At 56.9% G+C, this 15,641-nt stretch overlaps 4 protein-coding genes across 4 annotated transcripts; 1 reads left to right on the top strand and 3 right to left on the bottom strand.

Moving 5' to 3' along the window:
• Positions 1–269: 269 nt before the first annotated feature.
• On the top strand, positions 270–4,596 carry BJ171DRAFT_566125 (nucleotide cyclase; the record flags this gene model as incomplete). The annotated part of the gene is made up of 13 exons (XM_053113386.1): positions 270–407; positions 618–792; positions 872–918; positions 1,163–1,191; positions 1,289–1,295; positions 1,393–1,447; positions 1,551–1,786; positions 2,147–3,258; positions 3,417–3,535; positions 3,701–3,880; positions 3,967–4,032; positions 4,191–4,207; positions 4,305–4,596. 13 exons carry the CDS (start codon positions 270–272, stop codon positions 4,587–4,589), a joined length of 2,466 nt encoding a protein of 821 aa, XP_052969406.1. The 3' UTR covers positions 4,590–4,596.
• A 68-nt stretch (positions 4,597–4,664) lies between these two features.
• BJ171DRAFT_494306 (WD40-repeat-containing domain protein) lies at positions 4,665–9,366 on the bottom strand. The gene is made up of 8 exons (XM_053110011.1): positions 8,981–9,366; positions 7,452–8,576; positions 7,220–7,311; positions 6,987–7,110; positions 6,689–6,840; positions 5,820–6,590; positions 5,473–5,586; positions 4,665–5,265 (listed from the first exon to the last, which is right to left on the bottom strand). The coding sequence occupies exons 1-8, from the start codon at positions 9,096–9,098 to the stop codon at positions 5,134–5,136; spliced, it is 2,628 nt and encodes an 875-aa protein (XP_052969405.1). The 5' UTR covers positions 9,099–9,366; the 3' UTR covers positions 4,665–5,133.
• A 348-nt stretch (positions 9,367–9,714) lies between these two features.
• BJ171DRAFT_494304 (S-adenosyl-L-methionine-dependent methyltransferase) lies at positions 9,715–12,640 on the bottom strand. Its single transcript, XM_053110010.1, has 8 exons — positions 12,058–12,640; positions 11,786–11,926; positions 11,456–11,566; positions 11,091–11,283; positions 10,952–11,013; positions 10,782–10,837; positions 10,353–10,575; positions 9,715–10,221 (listed from the first exon to the last, which is right to left on the bottom strand). Exons 1-8 carry the CDS (start codon positions 12,280–12,282, stop codon positions 9,832–9,834), a joined length of 1,401 nt encoding a protein of 466 aa, XP_052969404.1. The 5' UTR covers positions 12,283–12,640; the 3' UTR covers positions 9,715–9,831.
• Positions 12,388–13,622, bottom strand: BJ171DRAFT_295463 (uncharacterized protein). Its single transcript, XM_053106978.1, has one exon. It carries the CDS (start codon positions 13,387–13,389, stop codon positions 12,493–12,495), a length of 897 nt encoding a protein of 298 aa, XP_052969403.1. The 5' UTR covers positions 13,390–13,622; the 3' UTR covers positions 12,388–12,492.
• Between the last annotated feature and the right edge of the window lie 2,019 nt (positions 13,623–15,641).

Genomic DNA, 15,641 nt, shown 5'->3' with positions numbered 1-15,641 from the left:
CGTCACATCCAGGTATATCAAAGGGCGCTTTGTGCAAGAGCGTCTCAAGCTGTTGCAGCAAGAGCGAGACAAGACAGACCATATCCTTGCCATGTCACTACCTCAAACGATTGTCACTCGACTGCGAGACATTGGAACCGACAACTTTGACTTGATCGCTGAGCGAATAAAGTCGTGTAAGTGTCTCGAGCAAAGCTGGCTGAGATATCACAGGAGGGTCAACAAGGCAGCGGACCGAGGACTCATCGTGCTCCATAACAGCCTCGATCATGTTTGGCGATCTCAAGAACTTCAAGCAGATCATGCATGATCTGGGTTCGATCAAAGACGCTGTCATTTTATTGAACAGCGTTTTCGAGACCATGGACGCAGTTATGCAACGCTATATCTACATTGAGAAGATCAAGGTGAGTGTAGCCCCTGATGCCTCGTTGTGAACGGGCGATTGCGTTGGGGAATGCCGTTGCGGAATAACAAGTCCATCGCCGGAGCAGCGACATTGGCCGCAAAGATCACACAGAGACATCCGCGAGGGCACGAACAGAGATTGGATTTCGTGAACTGCAGTCCGATGAGTTCGAGTCGCCTCACACGCTACGCTGATCTTGGTTCTATAGACGATACAAAGCAAGATCCTCCTCGTCGGCGGCCTCGATGGAGTAAACTGTAGAATTCGGCGGATGGTCGACATGGCGCTGACACTGCGCAACATTTTCGCGCAGCCATATCAGTTTGAAACTGAGACAGAGAGCCGGACTGTGAATCTGAATGTCGCCTTTGGCATTGAGATGGGTGAGTACTTGCCCCTGTGCTTTGTCCCGCGCCGTATGGGCCGCAGATGAAGACAAGACACTCAATGTGACGTGTGCAGGTCCAATTGTTGCTGGAATTGTGGGAAAGAAAAAGTTTTGGTATGAGGTACGTAATGCGGCGGTGTCCATCCCACCGACACATCAACCGCAGCAACCCAGCGCGTTGTGTCTAGTATGCATGTCAAGAAGGTCAATAATCTGCGCTGAAAATATCGAGCATGTGCATCAAGCACACCAGCTGGCATCGCAAGACAGGCTAGACGCGTGTTCGCTGAGGCTGACTGATCGCGAGTCAGGCAGTAGACGACCACTCAAACTGACGAATGTTCTCGTTATACTTGTTTACCAAGGTCTATGGAGATGTTGTAAACACAGGTACGTATGTCAAAGCGGCGAACAGCGTGACCCCGAAAGATTGGGGGTTCTAACTCGAACGGAACTTGCAACTCTGTGCTCCAAACCACGGGACCGAACAGCGAGTCGGTAGGTATCTGTAGCCAATTCCGTTTCCTCTGTGGCCGTCATAGGATACGATCGGTGTCACTAAACAATTGTGCTGCTCGACAGAATGCTTGCACAGGCTAAAGGCGGACAGATCATTGTCACGGAGAAAGTCTGGTCGACAGTCAACGACAGTAAGCAGTGCTATCGTCTGAATTGAGGTGTAGGAGAGCCCGGTGGTGGTGGTGGTGGTGGGAACCATACAGATATCTCATTCACCGCTCCGTCGTTGGCCAGGATTCCGGGGCATTTCGCTCGGGGAGCGCGCCGTAAAAGGCAAGGGAATAGTCACCATCTATTCGATACAAGGACTCACCCCAGAAGCCCAGCGGGAGCACGATGAGGCAGAAGAGATCCTGAGTGACATTGATATGGACGCCGTGTACACCGTGACCGGCAGCAAGGAAAACCTCGGCGAGGATCGTCCCAGGTCTCGAAGCGGCACCAAAGTCGGCTTCTCGGACTCTGGGACCGTGGGTCGAAAATCGACGGGTGGTCGCTCTCGACGATCAGTCCGAGTGGCCCCGCTCCCTGCTGCACAGCCGCCCCTTCCACCAATTCCTTCCCAGAAGCGCGCGCTGGCGATTCAAACTCGAGCAGAGTCGTTTTCAAGAAACCTGATGACATCGCCGATACGATATGTTCCACCGCTGGTGACCGACCACCCACCTATCGAGGAGTCGCCAGAGCACGAGGAACAGAGTTTGGGAGATGAATGTATCGCATCGGACTCTGACGACCTGATAGCTCGGTCACTGGCATCGCAATGCTCGACTCCATCACCGTCGTCGCCAACATTCCCACAGACCACTGCTACTACGCCACAAGTGCAGCCCGTTGCTGTGACCTCTTTCACTTCCCGGGACCGGCGAAAAACACTCTATGGCTCGCTCATGGAGAGCGATATCAACACACAGCGCCGCGCGTCGGATGCGGATACCACCATCATCAAGATCAACAACCAGACGCACGAGAAGAAGTTTGAACGAGTGGATGATGAGAAGGAGAACGCCGACAAAGTCAGAGGCGCCATCTCGGATGTCATCGTCAAGCTGTGCAACGGCATTGATCTCTCGGGCGATGCAGAAGAGGTGTACTCGCTCTATCTCTCCGAGATCTACGACGAGGTCAAGCCCTATACGCTCGTTTTCCGAGACCGCGCACTCGAGCGAGCCTTTCGTGAAGACTACTGTCGTGGGACATCGCGCCAGTTTATGGTCAGCACCATCATTGGATTGCTCTGCGAGATCGTGCTGATGGCACTTTCGATATTCAGCTCCTCGCAAATCCACAGCGGCGTCATCTTCACCTCCCTCGGGCAGTTCTATACGGTCCTCATCCTGTTCATCCTCAGTCTCGGCATTCAGATGCTTCTGACTGGAATCGTGATGTTCGAGGGCGACGAAGACGAGACAAGGTCTAGTCGCGGCCTGTTTCGGACCCGGATGATTCTGTTTGGGATATCAGCTGCAACCATGTTCGTCATGACGGTGACTGTATCATTGGTCTGGGACGGGATGTGGGATATTCCGTTCTACGAAACGTGCGTCATCGGATCCATCACAACCATGTACATCATGCGCATCGACGGCATGATATTCCTCTACAAGTTCAGTGTCGTCGCCGCCGTCGCACCCTTCATCATCATCATCAACTTTGCGGAGCGCGGCGGTAGTAACTGGACCGAAAACCTAGCTTTCATCGGCGCCACCCTGATCTGGATCACAACGTTTCATATGACCGAGCACTCGCTCCGCGCCGAGTATCTGCTGGACCTGATGCTCGAAACCCAGACCGAGATGCTCGAGAAGGAAGCCGTCAAGTCCTCGGTCGTGCTCAATACGATCCTGCCAGAGCGCGTGTCGCTCAAGATGCTGGCGGACCCAGATGCAATCGTCTTTGACAACTTTCCGGCCATCACGGTGCTGCATATGGATGTCGCTGGGTACGGCCCTGCTGGGTGTAGCTGGCTGGGCCCTCTTTGGTGCTCTTTGGTGCTCTTAGTGCTCTTAGTGCTCTTGGTGTTCACTGCGAAGATATGCTTGCCTGAGCATCTCCGGTGCGCAAATCACTGACGGCGATACACGGCACGATATTCCACAGCTTCACTGCGATGTCGAGCGACCTCGAGCCCCTCAAGATTGTCAAGATGCTCAACACGCTGTTCACGTACTTTGACCGGCTAACAGAGGACTACAACGTGGAAAAGATCATGACCATTGGTAAGCCCCCAGCTTTGGTGTCGTGCTGATGACGACAGCGACGGCAAAAGTTGCCGATCGGTGGGAGGGCCCTCAGTCGGGCGTGGACACTAACCAGCTTCCCAATATCACCACAAACGTAAAACGAAAACGTGAACGCAAATGCAAATGCCTCAATTGCAACAGGTGACGCATACGTGGCTTGCTCGACACTATCGACGTTTTCGGATCCGAAGGAGGGAGCCATATCTGTCTGTGTGGTTGCCCTCCAGATGCAGTCGTATGTGGCAAACCATCTCAACAAGTCCGACTTTGTGGTCAATGTGGTCAAGAAGCCGCTGTCGATGCGCATAGGCGTTCACACAGGCAAGTCCGGCCAGGACATTGCTGGATATGGGACGGTGTGCGGAAGCAGCGAGGCGGTTGACTCATATGCAAACGGCGTCCCTCAGGTCCGGGCTACGGCGCTATCATGGGTGGCTCCAGGAATTTCCGATACGACATCATGGGCGACACAGGTAACAAACCAGCGGCACGAGTAGCTCTGAGAGAGACAGCCTGGGGGGAGGCATATCGATCCCAGCGACGATACTTATTGGTACACTGCCACATTGTCATGGTTCTCTGTGGTATGGACCCTCTCATCTCCTCTCCTCTCCTCTCCTCGGTCACGCAGTTACATTCGCCGAGCGGGTAAGTGACAGACATTTGTTGAATGTACGCTGGCAGCCCTTGCGCGACCAATTCTTGTGCTGATAGACAACCAATCTGTGCATCCGCCTCCATTCAGGTCCAGGAACGCTGCCCGCTCGACAAAGTCAACGTCAGCTGCACCACGCTCGAGTTGGTCAAGGACTACCACGGCTTTGAGGCCGACAAGAGCATGACCGACGAGGTGGACGGTGTAGCCACATGCGTCATCGCCGCAACGGACACTCGCATGATCGCCAGCAACCTGCACAGCTTCGAGCTCAACAAGACTCCATCAGGGTCGCCCCTCACCCGGCTCAAAACCTCGCAAGGGAAGGGGAAGAAGGACTCGCTCAGCAAGCTGTTTATCACAAGCAACAAATAGGCTGACCCCACCAGCGAGCTGCCTTGCACACGACTGTACTTTACACTCGAAATATGAATCGTATAGCGAGACACAGATTGGTACAGTGGATCGTGGGCCATGGGTGCCGGATCTTGTCGAGGGAGCGGCAGGTTCCGCAGCGTCGTGGAGGCGGAGAGCAAGGCGGCGATATCGCGGTGTGGATATTGGCTCCGGGCTTTACTCTTTCTTTCTTTTTTTCGATTTCATTTTTACAAGGAGTCCGAAAAAAAAGCCACGCAATCCCCCTGCAGCGCGATGGGGAGGGCCGCTTCGATGTGCGGCGAGCGTGAAAGTGGTGGAAGGTGCGGAGGACAAAGGCGGCGAGGGAGCAGGGTAAAGAGCGTCGACATGAGTAAGGAAGGAGGCGAGTTCAAACGAAAATACAGCAGTGAGGACATGGGGGAGGAGAGGCGATCGATGGTGGGGGGGGGTGGTGAAGAGCGAGGAGTTGTGCAAAGGTGGCGAGAGAAGCGAGGGCTCGAGGGTGACAATGGAGAGTGCGCAAAAAACGGAGTTTTCAAGTCTATAGCTTCCATAACTTGGTCGTATGGTCCATGCCACCCGTCACCAGGGTCTCGTCAAAGAGCTTGACGCAGTTGGTTGGCTTGGAGTGGCCGTCCAGGGCATAATATTGGAGCGTGGCGCGGTTGTAGATCTGCGGGGGGGGGCAATCACGGAGGCAACGTAAGCATGAGCAGCGAGCTTACATTACACGATGTCGAGCACGATGCGATGGATATCGCAACGACCGGGGGCAGAAGCGAGGTACCAGTCGACCGAGCAAGTCGCCACGCCAAGCCAAGGATGTTGGGCGACAGGGACGCCAGGCCAATCGCACCCGCGGTGGAAACGGCAGACTCACCGTTACTTCCTTGGCACCTGCGATAGCGATCCGCTTGGAGTCGCAGGAAAACTCAGAGACACTGTGTTGCAGTCGGAATTGTTCAACAATCTGACCGGTTCTCAGATCCCATATCTATATCAAGGCACAGTCACGAGTGAGACCGCCCAGGGCGACCGCGGCGAACAGGAAACGTCGAAATAAGGCGTCGAGTGACCAGCGTGAGTTGGGATGCAAAGGGCATATGCACGAACCGGCCCTAGCGCAGTTTTAGCAAGCCCATGCGAGATGCCACTGCTCGGGTTGGTGGCCCCCGTCGACCCGCACGCATCCGAACCCAGTCGGGTTGCTGTGCTCCGCAAACTCACCTTCACAAACCGGTCAGCACCAGCGCTGATGACAAAGGACGAGTCGAATCGCACGTGGTTCACGCCGCCGACATGCCCGTTGAGCTCGCGATGGCACTGTCCGGTGCGCAGATCCCACAATCGCACAATGCCGTCGGCGAAGCCCGAGACGAGGGCGTGTTGGATGAACTCGAGCGAGTGCACCGAGCCGCCAACGTCCTGGATCCGGGTCCCGTTCGGCTGGCGATCCAGCAGGTCGTCGTCATCCAGGAAGGGGTTGTCGCGTAGCACGGGCGACACCGGCGCCTCGCTGGCAACCCACTTCTCGGTCCTAAGCACGGTGATCTCTTGGCCAGTGGTCATGTCCCACTGGCGGAGGGTCTTGTCCAAGCTGCCACTCAAGAGCCACGTCGAGTCAAACTTGAGGCATGTCACTCCGGCAGTGTGTCCCTGGAAGGTGCGGGCGCAGACCTCGTCATGCAGCGGCCGCGAGTGCGGCTCCGAGGCTGCCGCGATGGCACCCGAGTCCGACTTGCCAGGGCTTAGTGGCAGAGGGTCCAGTCGCGTGAGGTCCCAGTGTTTGATGGTGTGGTCTGTCGAGCCCGACAGCAGCACGCCGTCGCTGATCTGGAGAGTGCGCACGATGCCGAGATGTCCGTCCAGCAGCGCCGAGCATCGATGGCTGCTCAGGTCCCAGATGCGAATAGTTTTGTCCGACGAACCCGTGGCGAGGGTGCCTTGCGGTGTGTCAAAGTCGAGAGTGATGATGGAGTCGGTGTGGCCGTAGAGGGTCTAGACATGTGGGCGCACATGGCATCGTGGTTAGTTGTGATGCAGTCGGAACACGATATCAATGGGCCGAGCCTATGAGCAGGATTTGGGTGGCCCACCTTGAGACATGTGTTGGAGGGGGTCGGCGAGGGAGCAGCGATCTGGTGGCGAGCGGCTGCAGGCGCGTGGTCGCCCTTGATAGATCTCAGCTTGCGTTCAAACTGAGAGGTTTCCTCGCCGATGGAGCTGATGCGCTCATCGAGCTCACCAACTGGTACAAGACCAATGGAGTGTTAAAGCCAGGAATCTGTCACGTCGATGCAATTGCGGTGAAGTGCGAGAATCGCAGATAGGCACAACGACTGGCACAAGAAAGAGATGGCGCGGTCAAGGGCAGCAGGACGGAGCACAACATACGCAGGGACTCGACGACTTCTTCCCGCTCTGACACGTGCTGAAGACGCTCCTCGAGCTCGCCTTTGCGCCTGACGAGCTCGGTCATCAAATCCTCGATCTGGCGCAGCTCCTCGGTGATAACGGACTGAGGGACGGACATGCGGGTCAGCCAAGAGCACGTAAACCGGATGCACCAGTGCGAATCGAATCGAATCGAATCGAATCGAATCGAATCGGCAAGGCGAGAATCATACCGTCTGCGCCGTGAGCCGCTCGCTTTCCTGGAGGACCTGGTCGCGCTCATTGAGGAGCTCCGTGAAGATCCGAGCAATGTTGGTGATGGCAGCTGAGGAGAAATGAACCAGTTACTATGCGCCGAGCAGCCGCACACACTCCCCAGATCAGCACACGCATTTCCCTGCTGGATTCGGGCATTGAGTTTGGGCAGCAGGACATTGACCACGAAGGGGTCCGAGCCGCACTTACCGGCATGGTTGCGCGCCTTGTTGGGTAGCCGGGAGAGGATCGAGTTTTCCCGGGTTAGGTTGACGGACTTGCGTTTCGAGACCTGCAATTCGCCTCCAGCTGCTGGGCTGTCGCTTGCTGGGCCGTTTTCGAGCATCAACCGCGATCCGGCGGGGGCGGGGCGGCCACGCACACTCTGCTGCCCCTGGGCCGTCGCCATCTTGGGGTAGACGGCCCGGAATCCCTGGTAGAGCGTGATGGTCGAGGACAGGTCGTCGGTCTCGTCGTCCAACTGGTCGACGACGGGGTCGGGCAGGGGTTTGTTCGAGACAACCAGAGCGGTCGATTGCGACGGCGCGGACGGAGCCGTGGCGTTGACACCCATCTGAACGAGCGAGTTCTGGCTGGCGGTGCGCACCATGGCCGCGGCAACGGTGCTGGACTTTGACAGATATCCGAATGCGGCAGCAAGGGTGGCAGGCAGGTTCAAGTTGTGGGGCTCAGAGTGGACGCGCTGGTGAGAGTGGCCATGGTGGGGAGCAGGAGCGCCGTCCTTTTTCAGGACCCCTGCTAGCAGGTTGGGCTTTTTGTCCTTGGGCTGAGAAGCTGGGCGCTCGGACGAATCGCTGGGGCTAGCCGAAGGGTGAGCTGAGGACGATGTTGAAGCGGAAGTTGGTATCGGTATCGGTGCAGAGGCAGACGAGCTGGATGCTATCGGCTCTGCTCCAGAAGGCTCTGGCTGTGCACCATCAGCGATGTCTTGGGAAGTCACGGAGATGCCAGGGACATCGAGGTCGGTCAGGGACGACGACTGCGTGTTGGCTCCTGAGGCCAGAGTGACGACATCATCATCTTCCTCGACACGGACGGCGGGCAGCTTGTCGTCGGGTTGGAATTCTTGCTGCTCATGCAGGTCGCTGAACTCGCTGGCAGGCTCAAGCAGACTCAGGGGATGGTGTGGCGGGTTGGCGTTGGCGTTGGCGCCGTCGTGGTCGGGCACATCGTCGAGAGTGAAGCCGATGGGGTCGGAAAACGACGACAGATCGAGCTCGGGCTTGATGGTCAGGGGCTCGAGCAGCACGGGCTGAGACTCATCGATGTCGACAATGTCCCATGGGACTGGGGCGGGCGGTGCCGATATGAGCTCTGGATGAGGGGGGAATGGGTCCGGAAGGACGAGGCCGAGCCGTGTACAAAGGGAGACGGTGCGGTTAGAGAGACGCAGGCATTCGGTATGGGACACGACTATGGCGACGGAATTAAGCGGATCAAAGCGTCCAAGGATGCAAATGCACTCAAGAGACGCCAGCAGGTGTGGGAACGAGTGGGTTGGGCGACACCAGGCCGAGCGATTGGACAGTGCGTGAATCGAGACGTGGCATCCCAGATGTCTGAGAGGGAAGAGCCTGTGGTGGCATCTGCCAGAGCACATCAACGGAGCCCCCAGGGCCACACATGCAAGCAGTCGGACAAGAGATGCGAGGAGTGGACGCCCTGGAGATGAGGAATTCTGCAGTCGGCGCTGCCAGTCCAGATGAGGCTGATCGTACCCTTAGCCTTCTGATCCCAGGTCTTTTGCATTTCAGCATCCCTCCACTCCTTCTGGGCGTCGACGGCGTGCCACAGGTCCAGATCCGGCGGGGTGGATAGCCCGCTGCGAGAGGTCATGGTGTGCGGGCCGGATTGGGTTGAAGGGACAGGAAGGGTCGATCGGATACAGGAGACAGGCGGGAAGTGGGTGACGGGACTGCGATGATCCGTGGCAGCGATGATGATGCAGATATGCGCCGGGGTTGGATCGATTCGACGGTGATCGTGGCAGGAGACGGAGACACTGGCGACGGGACAGGCAGGCCGATGCAGCGACGGGGATATGGGCCCAGGAGCAGGACGCTGGTGCGAAGGATGGATGCACGCCCGACCAAATCGACTGAGGCCACGTTGGAGAGAGGCGCAAAAAAAGGGGCGGGCGTCTATTTATGTCGCCGCGGCCTCGCCGGGCGGCACAGCTCGCAGGCTGCACACAGACTGTGGGCGGCGAGATGCTCTCGCCTCGGCGAGCCGTCCTCGCTCGCAGCCGGAAATAGCAGCTTGTGGCTGCGCACGCGAGACACGGCATGTGCTGCTGTTGGTGTTGATGTTAATGGTGCTGCTGCTGTTGGTGTTGAAGTTGATGGCAGTGCCGATGCTGCCGATGCTGCCAATACTGCCGATGCTGCCGTTGTTGCCGATGCTGTCGATCCTGTCCGCCGGTCCGCCGGTCCTGCGGATGTGTGCTCCGCCGCAGACGTGTCAACGTCTCGCCACAGAGTTCTGGGCGACATGTCGCATGAGTGATCCGCCGCCACACGCAGCCACCCGCCAGCATGTCCTGAGCCAAAGTCCAGCGATTGCGGTCCGTTTATTGCTTCAGCGACGGCGTCGGGCCGTCCTCGCCAGCGCCAGTGTCCAGCTCGGGATCCTCGACACCCAGGAACGGATACGGCGCCTCGCTCGAGCCGGTGATCGCCAGGAACTTGTAGACCCGACCCATTCCCAGCGGCCCAACAAGCCGCTCGAACGACTGAACCATCTCCTTGCGCTTGTCCTGTGTCTGGGCCACCTTGAGCAGCTCCTGCAGGCGAGTGCCAATGCCCATGGCCCGCAGGAAGGTGCCCTGGGTGATCGGTCCGTGTGCGTGGCTGCCCGAAGCCTGGACGGCGTCGGCCACGAATGAAAAGTCCACATCGGCACTCAAATCACAGTCACCCGGCTGCTCAAAAACGTGTGTGAACTTGTGCTTGCGGATCCCCTGGGAATCGATTGGAATTAACACGCAGTCGGGCAGCGCCTCTTGGTCCGTCTCGGCAGTGCAGGCCAACCGAGCAGAATGCCAACTGCGGAACTGCGGCTGCCGCGCGTTGATGCCTGAGGACGACTTACCCGCAGACTGTCCCCCAGGATGTGGTTGCGGCCGTAGTCAACGACCAGGGCTGCACCTCCATCGGCTTTGATGCGCTCTCCGATCTGCTTGGCGAAGCCCCATGACTCGGGGGCGATCTCGATGCGCTCGCCCTGCTTGTAGTTCGCATACCGCTCGCCCTGGATCATCGTGGCGGCGGCCTTGGTGTTGGAAGGAGCGCGGATGAAGCGCAAATGATACGGGCTGGCGGCCACGGCCGTCAGATAGCTTGAGTCAGACGCCGTCGTCGATCCGGTTGCTACACCCTCAGCGAGATGGTCAAATGCAGTCCTCCATTCGACCCACGAGCAGTACACTCAGAGAGGCATCCTGCGTCTCAACCGAGCGACTTGACCTGAAACAGGGGCACACAAGCTGGACGAGGTGGCATGTCAACCCCCGCTGCCCACCTGCTATCGCTTTCATCAATGTCGACCATGATTTCTCTCCATCCGTGCTCGGTCATCTGAGAATGAGGTTCGCTTCTGGTTAGACTGTGTCGTGGTCCAGAGATCATGGTCGTCGGGTCGTTGGATCCGTGCTGGTGGGCCAATTATCGACAGGTCGTCGTCCGCATTACCTCGAATTTGTAGATTGGCATCGCATCGAAGAACTCGTGGGCGATAAACATGGAGCATCGGCCTGCAGGGAGGAAAGTACGGGCGCTCAGTCGGTGTCTCAGATGGGATGGGCTATTCCGGAGACTGCCCCGAGCTTACCGCCTGGCACGTTTTCAAAGTTCTCATGCCAGAAAACTTCAACGCCGCTCGGGGTCTTGAGGCTCTTGAAGTCGCTGGATTCCATGGTCTGGCCTGTGAGAGCTTTGGCCTGGACACGCTTCAGGTGCGGCGATGCCTCGACGAGGTGGATGGCCTCGATCTTGTTATGGAGAAACGGGAATGTCTCGAGTGTCTGGGATGGTACGACAGGAAGGGGAAGGAGAGAATGAGAATGGAGTGGAGTGGAGTGGTTGCATCCGCGCATATGGGCGAGCTGTTCGACCAGGCTCAGTTGAGTTGGGTTGGGTTGAGCTGGGTTGGGTTGGGTCGAAGCAATGTTGCTCTGGTCCGCGCAGGGTGCTTACTCTCAGGATATCCGACATGAGCGTTCCACGGCCGGGACCAAGCTCGACAAGCTGGATCTTGTCCGGGCCATTCAAGGCCTGATACTGAGTGATGAACCAAACACCCACGAGCTGTCGCGATCGTTGCGGTTGATCCGCCAAGCGAGATGCTGCGTTTAGTTGAGGTATCCTGCTTTGAGCCCGTGGGTCGATTGCAAGGGTGCTCGGCGACAGTCAGCAGCAATCATCAGCCAAAGAGATCAAAATCGATATGCTGTATCCGATCGACACTGGACCGATCGCCACCGGACCGATCGCCACCGGACCGACCGACAATGCCCCAATACGCACCTCGCCAAACATTTGGCTGATCTCTGGAGACGTCGTAAAGTCGCCCTGGACACCAAAGACATCGCCTTTCATGTAGTAGCCGCCGAGGGGATGGGTCAGGGCCTGGCGGATGTACTGGCCGACAGATAGAGGCCCTGCTATCTGCAGTCGAGCATGTGGACGATTCGACGGGTAGCGGAGCGAAGAACGAGACGACCTTGTGAGTTCCTGGATTGCGGGTGCTGGTCCTGATGCAGCTCCAGTTTCAGATCCACGGCGTTCCAGCACTGTACCTTGATGGTGTCCTTGATGTGCTTGGCCAAGACGGTCTCAGGCTCTTTTGCAATGCCCCGGATCGTCTGGGTTGCTCCGTCCTTGACCAGCAGCCGATCGAGGTCCTTGAGCGAAGCGGGATGGCCGTGAAGCAGGGTGCGGCACTGGTGGATGGCCCGCTGCTGTCGCCCTACGGCAAGGGCATAGGGGCGAGCCAAGCGCAGCGATATGCGTGCAGCAATCATGTCCGTCGGTTGCTCTGGATGGGTCTCTGCGGGGCGGGGCTCGCTCTGGATGAGCTTGCGGAAGCGATACAGGCAAGCGCAGGAGGACACAGCGGGCCAGATCAGATCGCCAGCACAAAGCCGGGACGCGTGTGCACGTGACGGACGGCCGACACAGATCACCGTCCCGCCCAGCGCTTGCCGTCGACATCATCCATCCGCACAAACGCATCAACATCCGGTAGGCGCTGAGAGGAGGCGATGGGGAGGCAGATGGATCGGATAAGCGTCGCAGGGTGTAGAGGACCAGTATTTGCGCGGGTCAGAGTTGAGGATGACGATCAAAGGGTCAGTCCGCGGGAGTCCCTGTCGATCGGCCATGGTCGCAGGACAGCGGATCATGGCCGATCGACAGGACCGCCGTTGCATCAGATAGTTGCTGCATCCACGCCCATCGATCCGATACCGGAGCCGCACCAGATAGCTGATGGCAGAATAGGTCCCCGAGCGCGAACAGGCTTCCCGTCGCTTCCTTGGATATCTCGACTGCGATCGCCAGACCTCCCACCCTCTCGACTCCAGCCCCGGCATCGCACCTGCCAATATCGACGACCTCGCCGATCGTGATCCTAACCTGCTCAACCCCCACAACTGCCATCCGCACACGACTCGACAATCACCATGCAGTCCAAGAGAAAGAACGACGAGATGGGCGGCGCTGTGGTCAGCAAAGTGAGCAAGAAAACCCGCTCGTCGGTGGCGGCCGATGCTGCCGCTGCTGTTTCGGCGGCTGTCCCGGTGCCAACAGCAACATCGACTCTGGTCGCGACTGCGACCTCGGCCTCCCACGGCGTTGGTAGGTTGCTGTTGTTGATCCCACATGCATCTCATCTTTCGCCCCTTTGCGGGCCGGGCTGGCTGGCTGGGCTGGCTGGGCTGACAGGAGGCGATCCTCAACGCCATGTCCCCAACCGAGCCGGCGCCGACCAAAACAATGCATCTGCATGTGGCTGCATGCCGAGCGATCTCTTTGTTGGTGCGGGGAGATGGCAGGAGCCGTAGTGCTGTCCTCACTTGGCCCGATATCGTCCTGGCATCGCATTCTACATCCCATCCAACGCTCAACATCGGCACATTCAGCACTCGCCCTCCCAACACATTCAGCACTCACCATCATCCAACCCCCCCAACGCATCGCATTCAACCCAACACCCACACCCCCTTGCACTATGAAAAAAAAGCTGACGTGTAAATTACGCGTTGGCCAATACTTCCCTCGCAAATCCCCCACCGGACTCAGCATAACAAGGAAAAACACGTCTTCTCGCGTTTTGTTTTGCCTTGGGGGTCGCGTCTGGCCACTGAAGCGACCGCGACGGGCTCGGGTCACCCGCATTTCTCCTTGTTCGTCCAGGTTGCTGGCTCCCTGGGTGTCCCCGAACCCGCACTGCCACATCCCGTGGAGCCCTCGGCCAATGGGCTGCTTCCGTTCACGTGACATGGCATCCGAGTCATCCCGGCTTTTCACTGTCTTCCGCGACTCGTTCACTGTCCATGACCCCCGGCTGCTTTCCTGACTCATCTGTGTTCATGGGTCATCAGAGCCTTCGGACTTGGACAAAAACCGGGCATTTCCGCCCCCAGTTGCTTCGTCAATCTCCTCTTGATCCTTTCTCCCCTCGACCTTCTCATCCGACTCTAATCATGAGTTCAGCCGCTCAACCATCTGGGCACGATCACCCAAGGCATACTCCATATCCAATATCATCGACCAGGGTACCATCCTCGATAAATAGGGCTCACGATGGGCTTCCCAAGAACAGATCCATCTGTCGTTGTCGCAAGTGTAGCACCGATTCGCAAGGCTTCAGGATTGTCTCCAGAACGACCTACTACGACCACTTCTATCGCTATGGCTTTCCACCTGGAGTCCCCCCTGTTCACATGTACTCGCTCAAAGATCCTCAAGAAAACACAGCTGGCCATCTTTCTTCGTTCCCTCACCGTCCTATTACAAGCATATGCGAAAATAACCCCAATTTGCGAACTTCGCCGACATTTCATCCCCCAGTGTTGGTGGTAGATGAACTGCGACCACATGGGATAACATCGCAGCGACCTTCATTGGGTAAGACTGAGCACCTGATATCACATTCTCGCTAAATTTTTGTGTGCGTCACGGTTTCAGTCTTGAGCAATAATCAGTGATCTGTGCTTGGACGCTGCCAGAGCTCACTACGAAATGACCAATACACTCTCGATTTGTCCGACTTTGTTTCTTCATCCTTGGCCTGGCCCAAAGGCTCACCCCGCGCATTTGAGCACGAGAGCATGGATATCCAAACAGGAGCATCTATTCAGCAATGCACCCAAGACAACGAAGGCCCTGCTCCAGCTCAATTTGAACGCTGCCCTTCGTGGTCGCCAAGCATGTGGGCATCGCGGGACTCTGAAGAAGCGTCCATGTACTACGAAGACTCTGAAGACTCTTCGATAGACTCAGAAGACACCACTTCAAGCTCACCGAGAGAATTCGATGACATTTCGGGTGAGATATCAACGTCACCCAGCCTGATCGTATCGTCGAATCTTCCTGGTCTTGCTTCAGAGTCCGGTTGACTCATATAAATGCCACGGTTCACCTTCCAGGACAGTATCCGGATAGCTTCCTCGGCCACTTTCGACTGCTTGAAATGAATGAAGATGATGAAGAAACTGGTGACGAAGAGCCCCGCATATCAGATGGTGAGTCAAATTCAAAGGACAGATAGCAATCCGATGTAGCATCCGAATTGATGTATTCACCCGCGGCTTTCCCCCAGATATCCCGCCCTTCTATTCGCAGCTGGTCAAGGTGTTGACCGAGTGCAATGTTACCGACAAAGCCATCAAATCTGTCCTTAATCATTGCAACAAATTCCAAGGATTGTCATTACCAGCTGCACCCAGTCTGTACAAGATCCAAAAGATCATTTGTTGCGAGTGGAACGAGTATCTTCAGAGGCTTCCCTGCTGCCCAAACAGCTGCATGGGATTCGACATCAATGATAACCAGAGTCGAATATGCACGTTTTGTGGAGAGGATGCTTATGCGACGGTGAACGAAAAACTTCTGAATGGCGGCATTCAACCACAACTGAGGCCGATTCAGACCTACAAGTATTTCGATTTTGTTCAGATACTTCAGACACTCTACCGAAATCCAACTATGGCAGAGTTGATGATGTACAGAGCAAACAGAGCGAGCGAACCAGGTACTTTCCACCCGTATTATTTCCCAATACTATATTGCTATATGGTGCTCTGAACTCACCAAATCTGAATCTTCAGGCGTCATGAGCGACATTTTCGATGCCGAATATTACCAGCACCTTTGTAGT

This window comes from Polychytrium aggregatum (genome assembly GCF_025602895.1).
Source record: "Polychytrium aggregatum strain JEL109 chromosome Unknown BJ171scaffold_8, whole genome shotgun sequence".
In the NCBI taxonomy this organism is placed as follows: Eukaryota; Fungi; Chytridiomycota; class Chytridiomycetes; order Polychytriales; genus Polychytrium; species Polychytrium aggregatum.
Note: the sequence above shows the minus strand (reverse complement) of the source record. Positions and strands in the feature narration are given on the sequence as shown.